At 41.7% G+C, this 17,022-nt stretch overlaps 1 protein-coding gene across 5 annotated transcripts in view; it reads left to right on the forward strand.

Moving 5' to 3' along the window:
* EFR3A (EFR3 homolog A) overlaps positions 1 to 17,022 on the forward strand; it is a 143,532-nt gene that overhangs the window by 84,610 nt on the left and 41,900 nt on the right. For all 5 annotated transcript variants that reach the window (XM_090040665.1, XM_090040661.1, XM_090040662.1 and 2 more), the window contains 3 exons: positions 5,098 to 5,235; positions 15,607 to 15,685; positions 16,304 to 16,439. In XM_090040665.1, coding sequence (XP_089896791.1) covers positions 5,098 to 5,235; positions 15,607 to 15,685; positions 16,304 to 16,439 — 353 coding nt within the window. The remainder of the gene's footprint in view (positions 1 to 5,097; positions 5,236 to 15,606; positions 15,686 to 16,303; positions 16,440 to 17,022) is intronic.

Raw genomic sequence — 17,022 nt, forward strand, 5'->3', positions numbered from 1 at the left:
CCCCCAGCCAAAGAATATACTTTTGTGAAAATTTTTGTCATACTCCAGGTAGAGAGGGCTGTGTCTTTCCATGGCACTGCACCAGCAGTGCAGCCACTAATACTGCCCCATGAGTGGCTGCCATCCAGGGTGATCAAGTGCCCAGTTGTGTGTCTGAGTGTACTTTCTACCACTACAAAAATAATGCCTGTCAGAGGCCTGTATCTGTTGTTCTTCTGCTAGCTGAGAGATGTTTTGTTACATAGTCCTCCTCCATGTACTGAAATGGGATCCATGTGCCACCTTTTAGTACACTGCTTGGCAATTTCCCACTGTGAAATAAATACACCACTCAAAAAAAAAATAAAAATAGTTATCTACCTGTACCGTAACTGGAGTTCTTCGTAACGTGTTTTCCATATGCGTATTCCACTACCACTTCTTTAGGTTACTGTCTTGTCCTCAAATATGTTGCAGAGAGAGAAGTACGGTGATGGCTGCTTCCTCACTGGCTTTTACATTTGTACAGTACACAATGTAGTTAAGGCACATGTGCTGACCGAGCAAACATTTCTGGCAAAAATCCTCTAGCCTGAAGTGCATGGAACATAAGTTTATGGTGCAATGCATACAGGGACAGTATATCTCAAAGATTCAAGTTACTGTTCAGGTAAACGTTTTTTCTTTTATCTTTCTGGCCTGTGCCATAAGTGTTCTTGGAGCCTCTTTTCTCCTTTAAAAGTCCAGCAAGCTTGTCACCCATCTATTTAGTATTGAAGCTTCTAATATAATGACATAACTGAAGACATTTGGTTTTGACTTTGCAATTTTAGATTATACCATCCTCAAAACATTAAAAGCTTCTGTGGCTGTTAGAAAGCTGAAGTGCTGTGAATTGCATGGGCATTTGACTAATGACATTTCAAATTTGACTTTGAGTATTCATAGGCTATATTTTCCAGCTATGAGGAAATTAATACTAAATATAACGTAGCAGTTTTAATGGATGGTCTTTGTAAACAAAGTTAACGCAGGTATTGTTAAAAGAAACTAATACATGTTCTTGCATTACTGTGAGGCATGTGTTTATGGTTTTAGTTTTATTATCCTATGCAGTAGCTTAAAATAGGCCTGTAACACCGTTTCAAAAAAGGCACTTCTCTTCGGTGGTGTATGTGCTACAAGAATATAAAACTTAAACCATTCTTTAGCAGCAATAGCATAATACTACTTGATATCTACTGTTACAGTCTAAATGCAATTTTATAATGAAAGAATATTAATATGAAAAAATTGTTAATGTCTGTTAAGATCTTAAGCACATGCTAACAAAATAGTTTTTAGATGCTTTAGAACAGGGGTGTCAAACTCATCCAGCCCCATGGACCAAATGAATGGTACAGGACTGGTCTGGGGCCTAGACTAGACCCACAAACAGGCTCCCCTCATTCCAGTCCTGCTCCAGCTGCTGCAGAGCCACTGGGCCACACATGGCTTTCCTAAAGCAGTTGCCATGTAGGGCCATCCAGCAGAGCCCACATGCTGCCTGTGGATCACACAGACACACGGGCAGCACTGGGGGACAAATGACATGGCTCCACAAGCTGCGTCTTTGACACCCCTGCATAAGAAAATGATGCCTGACCTTTTGGCCTTGTGGGCTAGATGAGTGGGGTGTGTCCATATGCTGGATCCAGCCCATGGGCCTGATCCAGTGAGTGCTGGATATGGTCTGCGGGCCGAATCTGGTCCATGGGCTCAATCCACTGTGCATTAGATCAGGCCATGATTCCCCGCCACCCCCTCTGTATCTTGGTTGCAGCCCTAACTCTGTGCCAAATCAGGCCCTGGCCCCACCAATCTGCACATACAAGATTGGACTGCTCTTAGCTCCCTGTACACCAGCACTCAGGGACAGGTCATTTGGCCTACAGGGCTAGGAAATTTGGCATTGAGGTTGGGGGAGTGATGGCAGCATTAATTACTGCTGCTCTCCCCTGACAAATTTCTAGACCCTTGGGAAGCTCTGTGAACTTAATCTAACTGTAGAGGTGAAGCCTAAATTGGTTTTGGTTTGGGCAAACTAAAATGGCTTGACAAAAATGAATCTGGTATTCTGTAAGAGAGAACATTTTTTCATATTGCTTTCAAATGTGAATATAAAGTCCTGGAGAAAAGTGAATATTTCAGATGATAAAGTCTGGATATTTCAAATGTCATGGTCATTGCTACTTTCTCAGATAACATCCCGAAAATACTAACATGCCCTCACTGCATGAATTCAGAAAAATAATTATTTGAAAACTTTAAAGTACTGTATGAAACAAAATATTGTACAATTAGTTTTTGTACTGAAATCAATGAACCAGAAGAATAAAAATGGATTTGCTTTTTAGTTAAAGGCTTCATTAGTAGATAGTGTTAAGTTTTTTTTTTCTGGTTTTTTCTTTCCGCTTTGTGCGTGCCTGTTCCATCCCTATTAAATTAAATTAAATTAAACATTCTTTAGTCAACAGCAGGATTTAGGTTAAAATAATTTCATCATTTTGTCTATACGAAGGGATAAAGTACCCTACTGTACTTCTGCACATTTTTTTATAGTTATTTTTATTGGTTCCTGTTATCTGTGTTTTAAAGATCAGTTTGCTTGTATAGCCTGTCCACCTTTTTTGGGGGTGGAAAGAGCAGTCTTTGAACAAGCACTTTTTTGCAAATACAGCAAAGTGCACATCAAAGTCTATATAGATTTATCTTTGCTCTTAAGAGTAAACAAATATATGAATTTAAGAGTACAGTTTTCAAGGTCCTACTATTAAAAATATTATTCAGTGATAGACAAATGTGAGATTCGGGTAGCCTGCAGTCTAATATAGGTAAAGAATAACATTCAGCAAAGACAAAAATTGGCAAAGCACTGTAATATCTTGGTCTGTAGTATTAGATGTGGGTAAACCAATACAGAAACTTAAATATTGTGTTGTCCTCTGCAATTGATATTGTGATGCTGGTGAGCAGTCAGGTGGAGGGTAAATTTGAAGTTCTGCAGAATCGAGCTGTGATGTGGCTGTGTGGGTGACAGTGTTCCAATTAGTTCCATCCGATAGATATATATATGTATATATTTTAAACTTGCAAGCCATCTGCTACTGCAAAAGTACTGAAATTGCATTTCACACTCGCCTACCTAATGAGGAGTGAACTGTGGGCAGGTGAAGGAGATCATTAGTCACTTTGTTCTTAATAAAGTTTTGTAAGTTTTTGCATTGATCTTGTTCTTTTATTTGATGTAAAATGTATCCTATTCTTCCCAGTAAATATCAGGTGTGTCTGTTTTATAGAAGTCTAATTACTTTCTTTGTTACAGTTTTGGCTTTTTGTAAAAGAGATGTAGCCCAGTTTCTTTTAATATCGTTAGGGTCCCTTCTTTATTGACTAATTCTTCCTCTCTCTGCAGTATACGTTTTTATTGAGGGAACTTTGTGTGCAATTGTCTTTACTAGTAAAAGTTGCATGTGAATTGGAGATATAATACACAACATTCTGGAGTGAGTTGCAACAGATTAACAGCACTAAAAACAGCTCAGGCTCAGCAGCCGTTAAAAAGGCAAACACTGGGATTACTAAAAAGAGAATTATAAACAAAACAAAGTATCATCATGCCCCTTTTACAGTCCCCGGTGCACCCACACCTAGAAGATTGTGCCCAGTTTTGGTCCCTACACATCAAAGGTCTAGAGAGGAGCAACAAGGATGAAACTGAAGTTTCAGTATATTTAGTGTAGAAGACAGACACTTGACGGGGATGAGAGGCATCTTGGCACACATACACCATGATCCAGAGGATCAGCGTTTAAGAGGCCCACGAGACCATCACACCAACACCTTCAGCTTGTACGCCTAGGCAAGATTATGGATGAGTGGAGGCTGCCCTACCATGTCCCCTTTAAACCATCAAGACAGAGTCAAAAGGCCAGACTGAGCCCAGACATTCAGTGCCTTGATAGTTGTAGCTTCTGCTAGACAGCCACAAATCTGAGGTGTGTTTCTGTCAGCGATGTTCCTTGAAACCTAAAGGTAGTATGCTTCAAACTAACAAACGGAAGCTTTTTCGCACAGTATATGTTGAAACCGATTGCCACCAGGTGTTGTAGAAGCTGCGGGTTTAGGCAGATGCAAAAAGGGATCAGATAGATTCTTAGGGAAGAGGAGCATCAGTAGCTATTGGGAGCCATGGGAGTTAGGGATGCATTCTTAGAATTAGAACTTGTTATACCTTAAATATCGGAGGCTACAAGTGAGAGAAGAACAGTGGTGGGAGGACCCTGGTCAGTCTGGTTCACTCTCCCTTTCAGCATCCACTCTGCCAGTGTGGGACACAGGATACTGGGCAAGATGGACCTATGGTCTGACGCAGTAAATAGCAGTTATGGTCTAGAGCAGGTGCTTCCATTTAGAGCAGGAGCAAAACTGCAGTTAGATCAGAGGAGACATTGTGACTTTACATAGCAGCTCAATTATTACCACCAAACTCTTAATACAACTTTTTATCAGTATTCTGTGGCAGAGGAGCAGTTCATCTCAAACTTGAAAGTCTTAAGATAACTGAAATATTGGCAGTGTTGATGAATATAACCTAGTGAACTAATATAAAGTTATTAATAGGTTTAGTCATACTAAATTATTTTACACTGAAAGCTGCATAGAATAAAGACTATCATTCTTATGAGGCAACTTACTTCCAGTCTTATAATACTAGATGTGTCCAGTAGATATCATGTCAATATTGATAGATGTTTTTTGTTCCCCAAAGTAGTAAATGTGTTGTGACGGCATTAATAGAACACTTACAGTATGCTTTGTGCTGAATGGGTCAGAATCTACAATCCCCGTTCCCTGCTGTTTGCTAGTTTGCTGTTTCCCAATATTATTTACCTACAAAACTACAGATTTTTTTTTTTCTCTTGATTCATGTTGACATCATCTTGCAGAAGTCATTGAGGGATGGCTTTATGTCAGGCACTTAAAAACTACAGAGATGAGTCACAGATATAACTAGTTAGGAGTATTTACCCCAGGAATATTTACAAGTAAACTAACTTTGACCTTCTTTCATTCCAGTCGTATTGGTCCACCTTCATCCCCTACAGGAGGTGAGAAAGAAGAAAACCCTGCTGTATTGGCTGAGAACTGTTTCAGAGAACTACTAGGCCGAGCAACCTATGGGAATATGAACAATGCTGTCAGACCAGTTTTTGCGTGAGTAAGAAATGAGTGCCAAAATGACTGTTTTTTCTTTTAGAAGTTGAAACTGCCTTAAATAGATCAGTAATACAAATGATACATTGAATTGTAAGTTTGAAACATCTCTTGAAAAATACTGATCTTTTATACTCTGAATATTGCTTTGAATCTTTTCCCCAGGTACTAGACAGCATCATACCTAGACTCTTGACAGCCTCAGGTGAACTTTTAGTATTGGGCCCCGCTTCGCCAAAGATCCTAATGATATTAACAATAAAAATTACCATTTTCAGGCCTCCTTTCTGTCCGGGCCCCAGGCGGCTACCTGTTTGCCCATGCCTGTCTCCAGCCCTGGTGCTGGAGGGAGGAACACTTCTAAAAATGAACAATTCTTCTCTTGTACATTGCATTTGACTCCATCTTTGTGCGTTTCTCCAAGACTTTAGGGAATTCTGCTTGTCAGATCTTCCCCAAGACAAAGTAGGACCTCTGGAAGCAATCTTAACTAGAGCCCTGGCAGATATCTCATTTATGGTATAATTAATGTATTAACTGTGCCATAAATAACAGTGTGTCACATGTTCTGCCAATTTTGTAGTGTGATAAAATGGCAAACCAGCCCCAAAGATATTTTACATTTAAAGGAGAAAATCTTTGTGACTGGCATTTATCATGCTTTAATTTGAACATGTGGTATCCAGCCCAGCATTGGTCTTCATGATGTGACTTTAAATGTCGCAGGCTCACCCCGTGTAGGGACACTTTGTAATCCATGCTGTATAGCCCAGATCCGTGGCATGGGCATCTGGAGACCTTCCCAATCTCTGTGTGCTTGCACACCTCTGACAAGTTGGCAGCACAGGCAGCTGGGGATAAGGTATCTCCATGTGCTCTGCAATCTACAGCTGCCTCTGGTTGTGGACTTTTACCAGCACTCATATAGTCGGGTGACATGGTGCGCCATGATCCCAAGCTCCCTTGCTCAGGTAGACATGGGCAGCAAGCTGCCTGCCCTGGCAGATGAATGATTGGGATCTGACACATTTTATCTGTATCCCAATCCTACCACTAGTCAGAGTCCCTGATTTGTGGCTTGTGCATGCCCAGACTAGAGATGAATGGGTGCGGCTTATTTCTGGGCAGCACTTTAAGGCTTCCTCCAAATGCAGTATATACATACCTTTGGTTCCTCATTCGAAACTAAGATAATAGTACTTTCGGCCTCATAGAGTAGAAAGATAAGGTAACATAAGTTCAGGAAGGTGACAGGGGTCAAGTAGATACTTAAGTCAAGCTTTTAAGGTAAATCTAGTGGTGTAGTTGAGGATCAATCTTAATACTCTTTTTCTTTGACAAAAATGTTCAATGCTCATTCCACATCTATATGCTCAACAGATAGTCTCAGATTCTCATTTTAATTTTCATTTAATCTAACAATTTTATCTAGTAAACTGGGTAATGAAAATCATGAAAAGTGTATGTAATAACTAGCTGAAGTACCATCCTTTGCCCGGGTTATTTTTATAATTGCAGCATTTGTTTATTTTCAAAGAACTTAGTACAACATATTTAGGTCAAAAATACTCTTTATTTTTTAAAGAACATACTGCAACATATTTAATATTTAGCATGGAGAGAGAAAAAGCAAGCATCAATATAATAATGACAATTGAACTGAATTCGCTGCATCTAAAATGGAGTGATACTAGTGTATCCGAGAAGTGAAGTAATCCTCATAATTTTCAACATACCTCTTTGGCTGAAATTTTGTATACTCAGTCTCTGAAGTCTGGGTTAATGGAGGAGTTTTCACAGAAAAGTTCTCTTTTATGAACAGTTTAATATATGGAAAACAAACAGTAAATGGAATGTCAACTATACAGTCACCTTTAAATTACATATGGGTATAGGAATAATTTGCGGATACAAACTGTGACATCTACTTTTATAGATGTTATTACTTTGATATTCACAGTGACTCTTTTGGTGCATTAATGGGCAAATTTATAATCTGTTTTCAATAAGGCAAATGTTAAAGAATAATTTTGTTCCATCATGTTTATAGATTTGCATGCCAACTGACAGCAGGCAGCATTTCATCTCTGACTATAAAGTGTACTTATATTTGGAAAGATAACTGTTTAAATAGCTCTGCCCCTTTACTCTGTAAGCATTATACAAGTCTCCTGAGCAACCAGAATTTTAAAGCAAAGGCTGCATTTTGGTAGCATACTTATTTACCTGGCAGAAAACACTGAATATAAAATGAAATCAATTATAGAGGCCCCTTAACTTTTGACGATTGTGGCTCTTACACAGGTGCAAGTAACCCTTGAACTCTTTGAAGTTTATACCAACAGATTATTTGTTCCAGAGTTTGAGTCATACCTATGTTGTTTGTAGAGTTCTCTTTACATTACGGTTTTGTTTGCAGTTTGCTCAATTAACAGTTGCTTATTTAAGAGGTGGTTTGATTTTTTTTTTTTTCCCCCCATAAAATCTAATCAACGTTTTGAATATAAAATACATTCCTCTTTTTTGAAAGCTTCTCTTCCTATACATAAAAACAGTGCCTTTCCCTTTTCATAAGTAATAGTTTTAATGTAAATCTTATGAAATATGATTTAATGAAAAAGGAAAATAGGCAAAAAAAATCCATCCTTAAAGAAAGAAGTTGCACACAGAATGTAAAAACTCCAGTTACATAGGAGTTTGTACACATGGGTCATCTCAACATTTTCAGCCTTTGGCCTCAAGGTAAATACAAAACCGTCCTGAACTGTGCGCCCCTTGTAGCTGCCACTTTGGAGAGGAAGTCTTCTCAAGCTGTTCATGATAGTGTTAGTGATGTAGCCATGATGGTCCAGGATTTCTTAGGGTGATGTCTTGCATTATTAAACTTGTCTAACTGGCCCAGCCTCGCTGCTCATCACGTTCTGAAAATCTCTGCAACTGGGCTTTCAACCCATTGGTGAGGCTCTCGCCCTTGCTCTATCAACTGTCTTGTGCAGACAAGAAAAAGTAAATCCAATGTTAGGCAGGCTTTGCTGCTCATAAGCTTTCGATCTTTTCATTAGGCAGTGCCGCATCTCCATGCTGTCTCCCACTCAGTTTCCTAAATGCACTTTCTGCTGTTCTGCAGCTGTTCAGGAAGGAGCTGAATAGTTCCTGTCTGGTAGCCATGTTTCAAGTAAGACTTTGAGAGCCAGGGACAGGGATAGCAAGCTGCATCTCCCAGAACAAATGGAAGGAAAATCTGAATGCCAGTGATATCTATTGTGTCCCAGGAGCCAAGTCTTCCATTTTTATTAATAGAAACACTCACGAGTTTTGAAAGATCCTTCCAAACTTTGTAGTCCTTGCCATTAGTGCCTTTTCCCCCTTTTTTTCTTTTTTTTCAAAGCAGCGCGCACATCTCTGGGTGGTAGTTCCAAGGGTTGGCCAAATTGTTGTGCTGTTCACTGGTAAAAGTTGAGAGGAATTTCTCAGATGGTAATGGTCATATGTTTCTGAACATTTGCAGATTCCTTGGCTGTTCTTCCTCACAAACATCAGAACCAAAAGGGACAGGTCTGCTTTTTTTACCCTTAGCCAGTCCATTAATTCATAGATTAATGTGGTAGGTCCTTCGTTTCCAAGTGTACTAAAATAACATAGCTGGTCTCTTAAGCATACATAGCTCTAGTAATCATGAATGAGAGGTTTTTGTTTTGAATCAAATATGTAAAATTTGGAGGCCTTACTAAATAGGTGATGGTTGGCAGTGTTAAAGTGATGTGTCAGATGTTCTGCTTGTGGGAATAGAAGAAAATAAGTTTAGGTTCTGTAGCGGATGAATTTCTGGTCCAGCAAAACAACAATGTTCTCTTTTTATATTGTGGTTCTGTTAATCATTCCAACCAATAATCTCTGCATGAACAGAATTGAATTTGGCCATCTGAATTCTGTAGAAAAAGACCCTGTTTACCAGCTGCTTAGCAATTTTGATGCAAAGCAAAAGACCTCTCCATTAAAGCAGAAATGTTTATCATTGGGATCTATTCAGAGTAATATTCAGCCCCTCCCTGAACTTGTCTATTTTGCTCATTTCAGATTATTATTATTTTTAAATAGTTGGCCTTTCAGTTAGTTCTATAAAAGTCTACCTACCTTCTTTTCTATTGGTAACAATCTCATTTTTGTCTTTGAGGGGATAGAGTAGAGCACTTGACTCCAGTTGGGGTTTGGGTGTGGGTGAACCAAATGAAACTGAATCTAGACAAGGGATTGTTTGTCATTGATGCAGTCACCATAATCCATGTCTTCATAACCCTAAGGCTAGACTATTGCAATAATCCCTATGTGGGGCTGTCTGTGATGATTGTCTGGACCTGCCGCTGTGCACAAAGCAATGGCCCACCTTCTGATGCGGGTGGGTCAACAGGACCACACACTTCCAGTGTTTTGGAGTCTGAATTAGCTCCCAATAGCTTTCTGAGCACAGGTCAAGGTGCTGGTTTTGACCTGTAAGTCCATAAACATTCTGGGCCTGTCTTCTCCTCTATGCGCTATCATGATCGACATGGTCAATCAATAGTAAACTCCTGCAAGTGTCATCAACGTGTCAAGTTTGCTTGGCAAAAACACTTGGGATGTCATTTTCAGCAGTCATTTTTCAGCTCTGGAACTCCCTCTGGAGGCATGCCAGAGCCTAGACAGCTTTTGAAAGTGCTGTAAGATCTTCCTGTTTGGGCAGGCATTTAGCCAACGATGATAGTTTGGAATATTTTTAGAACAAATTAATTCTGAACCAGGGTGGCACAAGATCTTTCCAAAAGTACTGCAGTGCCCAGCCCTTGGGTAAGGGGATAAGCAGTTGCTGCTTCTTCTGCCCAGTGCCAGGCATCCTAGCATCCCACAAGCAAGTGGCACTTGCAGCTTCTCCCCAGCCTTCCTACTGTGCTCGCCACCATGCCTATGGAAGGGTGAATGCAGGGTTGAAAAAACGTTGAAAACCACTGAGTTCAAGGGTAAATCTGAATGGAGGTGGTTTTGGGAAACAGTGGCTTAGAACAGACATTACCCAGAACAAGTTGTGGCTGGGTATGTTCCAGAATAGAAATATCCCAGGATTGTCATGTACACGCGTTGCCCTTCTGATAAGAGTTTAGTGAGGGGCTGACTGCAGTACTGCTTTTCTGCCATTGATTCCATGATGCGATTCCAGGAAAAAACTATAAACACTTATCCCATTTTTAGTGCTTATCCTGGGACAGTGAACAGGGCTGTCTGAACAAATACACTTTGTCCCAGGTTAAAAATGGTTTCTCTTAGGACAAATTCAACATCTGTTTGTAGCCAGTGTGCTAAAGGTCTCAGGGAGACATCAGGGTTCGATTGGGTTTTGAAACACTCTTAAGGCATAAGACAGCTACACTGTAGAGTCACACTTCTGAGAAGGGCAACAAGACAGCATATTTGAGCAGAGCTCCTAACAGCAAAGGCAATGCCTGGACAGTGCTCCAACACAGTGGGCTTAGGAACCAATGAGATCCAAAGATCCACAAGATGCTGGTAGGTGTCCAACAAGAGGGCATTGACCAGATGTAGGATATCACCCAACTACTGTGTTGAGTAGGGGTTGGGCAATTATTTGGACCCAAGGGCCACATAGGAAACTGTCACAGGTTAGGTGACTGCCTTTCTCCCCCGACATGCAGCAACTCACCAAAATTCCCTATGGGGCTTTGGGTGGGTGGGGAGCAGCGTAAAGCAGGTGGAAGACAGCCGGGAGCTAGAGCAGGATCTCCATGTGCTGGGTGGGAGCCGCCTAGCTGAAGCTTCCCCACTGCCTGGAGTGGCACAGCAGGAGCAGCAGCTGCAGTTGGAGGCAAAGAGAGAAGAGCAGCCCCACCAATCAGGGCCCCACCCAGCACACAGCTTCCAGAACAGCCCTGCTGCAGCTGGAGACAAGGGAGTGATATGGGGCCCTGTGTAACTTCTGGTGGGGCTGTTTCCCGGGTGGCTGAAGCCAGATGGGTGCTGCTGTGCTCCCCTCGCCTCCTCCGGCCACTCCTGCGCCTGGTGCCTTGCCTCATGCAGGTGGGTGGGAAGCTTCAAGCTGGCAGCTCCTGCTGGAGGTGAGGAGAGCAGAGGAGCATCAGGCTGACTGCAGCCACACTGGGAACAGCCCTGCCAGCAGCTGGGCGCTGGCTAGGGCCTGGGCTGGCAGAAGTATGGCACGAGCTGCCTCGGCAGGAGCAGTTGGGACTCGGCCCCATGTGGAGCACTGTGCTGGGAACAGACCTGCCAGAAGCTGCGCGCTGACCAGGGCGCGGGCTGGGGCCGGGGCTGGCAGGTGTGGCAGGAGCATGGCACAGGCAGCCCTGAGCAGGGCTCGGCCGCATGTGAAATGCTGTGGGGGCAGCCGCCGACCGGAGCTCTGCCGCACACACCCCCTGTCTCCCCTCGCCCCTGGCTGGCTCCCAGACAGCTCCCCCCCATGTGCACATGACCCCATTACTCCCATTACACCCCCCCCACTAGGGCAGAGTGTGCAATGAGCAGATCACACCTGTCCCACTTCCATTTGTTCATCCCCATGGTAGACTGGGATGCTGCTAAATGCACAAAATTATGGGGGGCGGGGGAGGTGCCTTCTGTCTAAAAAGTTTGAGAATCACATTTGGGGGTTCCATTTTATGTTGATATTGTAGTTGTCTTTTACGTTGTTTTGCTCTGTCACACTTCTGTTTTATGAGCTATTCTGTTTTCTTATTGTAAGTCACCCTGAGCAATTGGGAAGGGTGGAATATAAATTGAATGCATAAATAAATAAAATAATAAGTGCTTCATAATGTAATTGTATTCTCTTTAAGTTGTGAACCTGATCAAGAGCTTTCAGCGCTTTAGATCATTTGGTTCAGCCATCTGGATGATACTGCAAAAACTCTGTCTCAAGCACTGGTGGTTGGGAGGAAATGAGAAGTGGGTACTTGCCCCAACTTTGCACCCTGGGCACAGAGTGTTAACAAGTGCAGGGTGCATGCATTGTGGATTGGTATCAGTACTGCCTTCCGTTTACCAGCCACCTTTTGACAAGTGCCATTGGGTCCACCAAGGCGTGCAGTGTTTTTATACTTGTCTTGCACTCTTATGTACGATGATTAGCACAGCTAATGAGAAAGCAAAGAAAAGATTTCCACATGAAGATGATTCACAAGAGGGGTGGAGGAATGGGGGGCGGGGAAGCAAATTTTATGCCAGCTGTTACAATTAATAAAGTTATTAGGAAATGTTATAATCGACTGCTGTAAAGAACAGGCAGTCTGTTCTGTTAGGTCTGGTAGCAGCTAGCTACCCAGTTAATCAGTCTCCAGATTCTAGGCAAAGGAATTTAAAGCATCCTTTCATTTCTGATGCATTTTGAATGCTAACCTATTGTACGTACTTGTCCCTTCACAATATTCTTATTTGAGAATTGTCCTTAGAAGCTTAACATATGCATTGGAGAAAGCTAGGCTGAAAATGATTTTGCAGCTGTGATGTCAGTCTCCAGTTGGAATCAGCATTTCAGAAACATACTGCATATAAAAGCATTACTAACAGTAAAGACTTCTTAGACATCGGAGGTGGTTCAAGCACCTACATTGAACACCTTCAAGAGTAAATTGGATGCTTATCTTGCTGGGATCCTATAACCCCAGCTGACTTCCTGCCCTTTGGGCAGGGGGCTGGACTCGATGATCTCCCGAGGTCCCTTCCAGCCCTGATGTCTATGAAATCTATGAAGTAATTTTAAAGTCTCAATTTTTGCTCAGAATGCACAGATTATTATCAGACCATGCCGTTCTACCAAAGCTGAAACCTCTGTTTTAGACCACTTAAAGAATAATGATTTGGTATGATTTTTATATCGTCTAAAATGCTCACTTGCTTCCGTCTTCAGAGGGTATATCCAAAAGCAACAGTTACCCCCAGCTTCTTCAACTTCACTGTAAAATGTTAAGCCATTCGTATTTGGATATTAAAAGATTGATGTATATCTTAGTCACGCTGCATATGCTTGGAAAGCTATTTTACCTTAGATCTGCTGAGTTCACCATTTAGCATTGTGCTTAAACTTCAAGGTTACTTGCTAATTGTTGGGTAAATGTCTTTTTACCTGTGGTGGAAATGAGTGACCACATTTGCAAAGAGAAAGGTATGTCAAATTAAAACTTTGTCAGATCACCTTGTGCATAATTTTTTATGGATAGAAGTTATGAGCTACTCTGTACATGAGCACTACAATAAATAACTAATATTCTAGGGATTGGTACATGAGGGTAAACAGTATGGTTGAAGAACAGACCTTAAAATGATTACATTTCTTACAAACAGTATACAAGTAAAGTGAGACAGTACAATGGAGGAAGAGATCATGAAAAAGGGTGATTTTTGTGCTCTTATTCTCTCTGTATCAGTTTGCCAGCAAACATCACAAGTTCAGATATTATTGAAAATTAATGTTTTACGTCTACAGTGTCATCTTTATGCTGCATCTATAGCCAAACCACAGTAGTTTCATTATTTCATTTCAAGTTAGATACTTCAAGGCACAGTAAGTATTCTAGGCTCTCTTGTTTCTCTATGGCTATATTAGTATGAGGAGTTGGTACACGTCCATTAAAACTTCTGTTTTCATGCACAAGTAATACATGATGCATCATAGAATTCCCTACATGTTGGAACAGATTTATTTTCTTGAGTTCAAGAACTCACAAGCAGAGGACAATTATTACAATGGAGGGGAAGCTACTTGCTTTACAATGAAGTGGGGAAATGAAAATTTGGCTTTCTTTTTTATTTATCCTTTTTTGTTCCTTGTTAAACTAATTACAATACCATAAATCCTATTGCTTTCCAATTTTTGGACCAGTCTATACCAGGGGTTGGCAATCCCCAGCTTGCATAGCACGCAAGGTCATTTTGCTTGGCATGCCACAGCCAGCCTGGTCTCTGGGCAGCTACCACCAGCTATAGAGCCTGTCTGGGCTGCTCTCACCAGGCGGACAGGCTCCATGATAGCTGTGCACACACCTCCAGGCTGATGGTAGGGAACGGGCCTAGGGCAGCACAACCTCTGCCCCTCACTTGCTGTCCACCTAGAGGCGTGCGGGCAGCTGCCAGTGCCAGGAAACCTGGCCAAGGGCTCCAGAGCCTGGTGCAGCTGTTTGCGGCCTCCTGGATACCTGCCACAATCAGCCTGGGATCTGGGCAGCTGCAGTAGGTGGTGGGCAGGCTGCAAACAACTGCACCTGGCTCCAAAGCACTGGCACTAGCTCCGTGGCAGCGGCAGCTTCATGCATGCCTCTAAGACAGCAGAGGGGAGAACTGAGGTTGCGCTGCCTTGGCCCCTTCCCTGCCCTGTGCCCCGAGGCATAGAGCCGGTGCCAGGACTCCAGAGCCCAGTGCAGCTCTTTGCAACCTGCCTGCTGGCTGCTTCAGCTGCCCAGAGTCTGGGCCAGCTATGGAGGGCAGCCAAGAGGCTGTAAAGAACTGCACCAGGCTCCAGAGCACTGGCTTCTTGTCAGCAGCCAATGCCTGCACACCCCGGGAGGCAGGGCAGGGCAGGGAAGGGGCCGGGGGAGAGCCACGCCACCCTCTCCCCTCTGTTCCCCTGCCCCACCATCTGCCTGGAGATGCACATGCAGCCACCAGCAACAACAGGGATTGGGCCCCTTGCAACTCCCCTGCAGTCTGCCCCTCATACGCTAAGTCGAGGTATGGGTCAGGGTTGGGTTGTTTTTGGAACCCTGGCCAAAAATGTTGCCAACCCCTGGTTTATACCTTTTTAATAGCTTTCCTGCATATCTGTTTCCACAGTGCAAAAAGCAGTTTGATCTCAGATACCAAAATCTAGCTATAGGCCTATGAATTTTTAAAATGTTGACTACCATGCTTGTTCAACTATAAAACGGAAGGTAATGCTTTTATAATTAGAAGGCTGTTGATTTCAGTGGGATCTAGGGCTGTGTAAGATTATATATAATTTTTTTTTTTAGGTTCTCCAATAGAATAACCAACTTAAGGGCATACGATTTTTAGCATTCTGGTTAGAAATATTTGGCATGTCCAAACTTTAAAGCAGAATCTCTGGAGAAAATAAGACCTGTAGTTTTTAAAGGTCCAATTCTTTCATAATTGCAAGGCTGTAATTTTGAAGTGTAAGTTAAAAGAAAATGCTATTGGGTCATATAACAATGATAAATGGGGTACCCAAAATAGTTTTCTGTTATGCAAACAGATTTCATTTTTACTTTAAACTGAAAACAACTAATTACTGCAATACAACCCAAGTTTTTTCAAGAATCAGTTTTAAAAAAACCTAAGGAAAATAAGATCTGTCTTTTGGTTTTGTTACAGGCATTTGGACCACCACAGACTATGGGACCCCAATGAATTTGCTGTCTCCTGCTTCAAAATCATCATGTATTCTATACAGGTGTGTTTAATTTAATTTATTTTTTCTTGTGATTAAATTAAATACTGTCTCTCATATACATTCTGAGAACTAAACTAGCTGGGCTGTATGTTCATTACCTGTAATGGTGAGACTACTTAAAGTGAAAAACCCAGAATCCTCCTGCCTAACATACCTTATAGAAAAATCCATTCTAAACTCCAGTACATGTTGAGCCATTTAACCCTATATACATTCTCACCAAGAATCCCAATTATTCAGTATCTAATCCCATTATTAGTGTGACTAGTAAACGTGCAGAAGAAAGAAGAACACTAGAACTGATTTTTTTAATCATGAACTTGTATCCAAAAGGCACATCATTCCATCAAGTTATTTATTCAAGCTACTGATAAGTTATTCAACCAATAATTGCTGGTCACCCAGGTACAATTTAAAAGAAGCCATTCTGAAAAAAGTTGAGATATATAATGAAATTCCATCTAACCTACTATTTCTTTTTATCTAGATTTAGACCAATTGAGTATAGAAGAGAAGAGTGCCATGATGCAGGATTTCAGTCAGCACTGAAGATTTGCTGACTTTGTGTGGATTTATCTTTTATTGAAAAGAAAAGTTGCTTTCTTTTTTCTTCTACAGGCTCAATACTCCCATCATGTAATTCAGGAAATCCTGGGACACCTGGATGCTCGTAAAAAGGATTCACCACGAGTGCGAGCAGGGATTATTCAGGTTCTCTTGGAAGCAGTGGCCATTGCTGCTAAAGGATCCATAGGTGAGCTATATTCAATTATTGATGCTGGACCAAAGGACTGTTTTTGTGAGTAGAAATGAATTCTACTGTATCACGTATCATACCACATGCCTCTAAATAAGACATTCAACTTCTTTTTGAAAAGTAATATAGAGAAAAAAAATTCTAGAGTCACAGATGGTTATGACATAGAGTAAGTCCTTCTCGAAGCATAAAGTGTTCAGGAAGTGTGGTATCCCAGGAAATAGTCTGAGTGAGGCAGCCAGAACTTCTGGTATGGCAGGACAGCACAAGGCTAGCCCCTAGAACCACACAAGGACAGTAGTAAGATTATTTTTTACAGGAGCTTTATATAAAGAACTAGTTACAGTAAAGAAGTAATAAAGTGTTGTTTCTATACCACAAGCATCATCAAGTAGCTCGCCTGCCCTGTGCCAGTTCAGTTGCTGCTTCAGGTACAATCTACAGTGCTCAGTCAATATCTATTGCAAAATCCTTACCAGTTGTGAGAGGATTAACACTGGACTTTGCTCCTTCTATACATTGGACCGGGCCCCAGCTCAGGTAATCCAGATCCATGGTGAGACTTTAGAGAACATTGAAT

The sequence above is a fragment of the Crocodylus siamensis genome, chromosome 3, assembly GCF_052110815.1.
Source record: "Crocodylus siamensis isolate JL-2025a chromosome 3, ASM5211081v1, whole genome shotgun sequence".
NCBI classification, from domain to species: domain Eukaryota; kingdom Metazoa; phylum Chordata; order Crocodylia; family Crocodylidae; genus Crocodylus; species Crocodylus siamensis.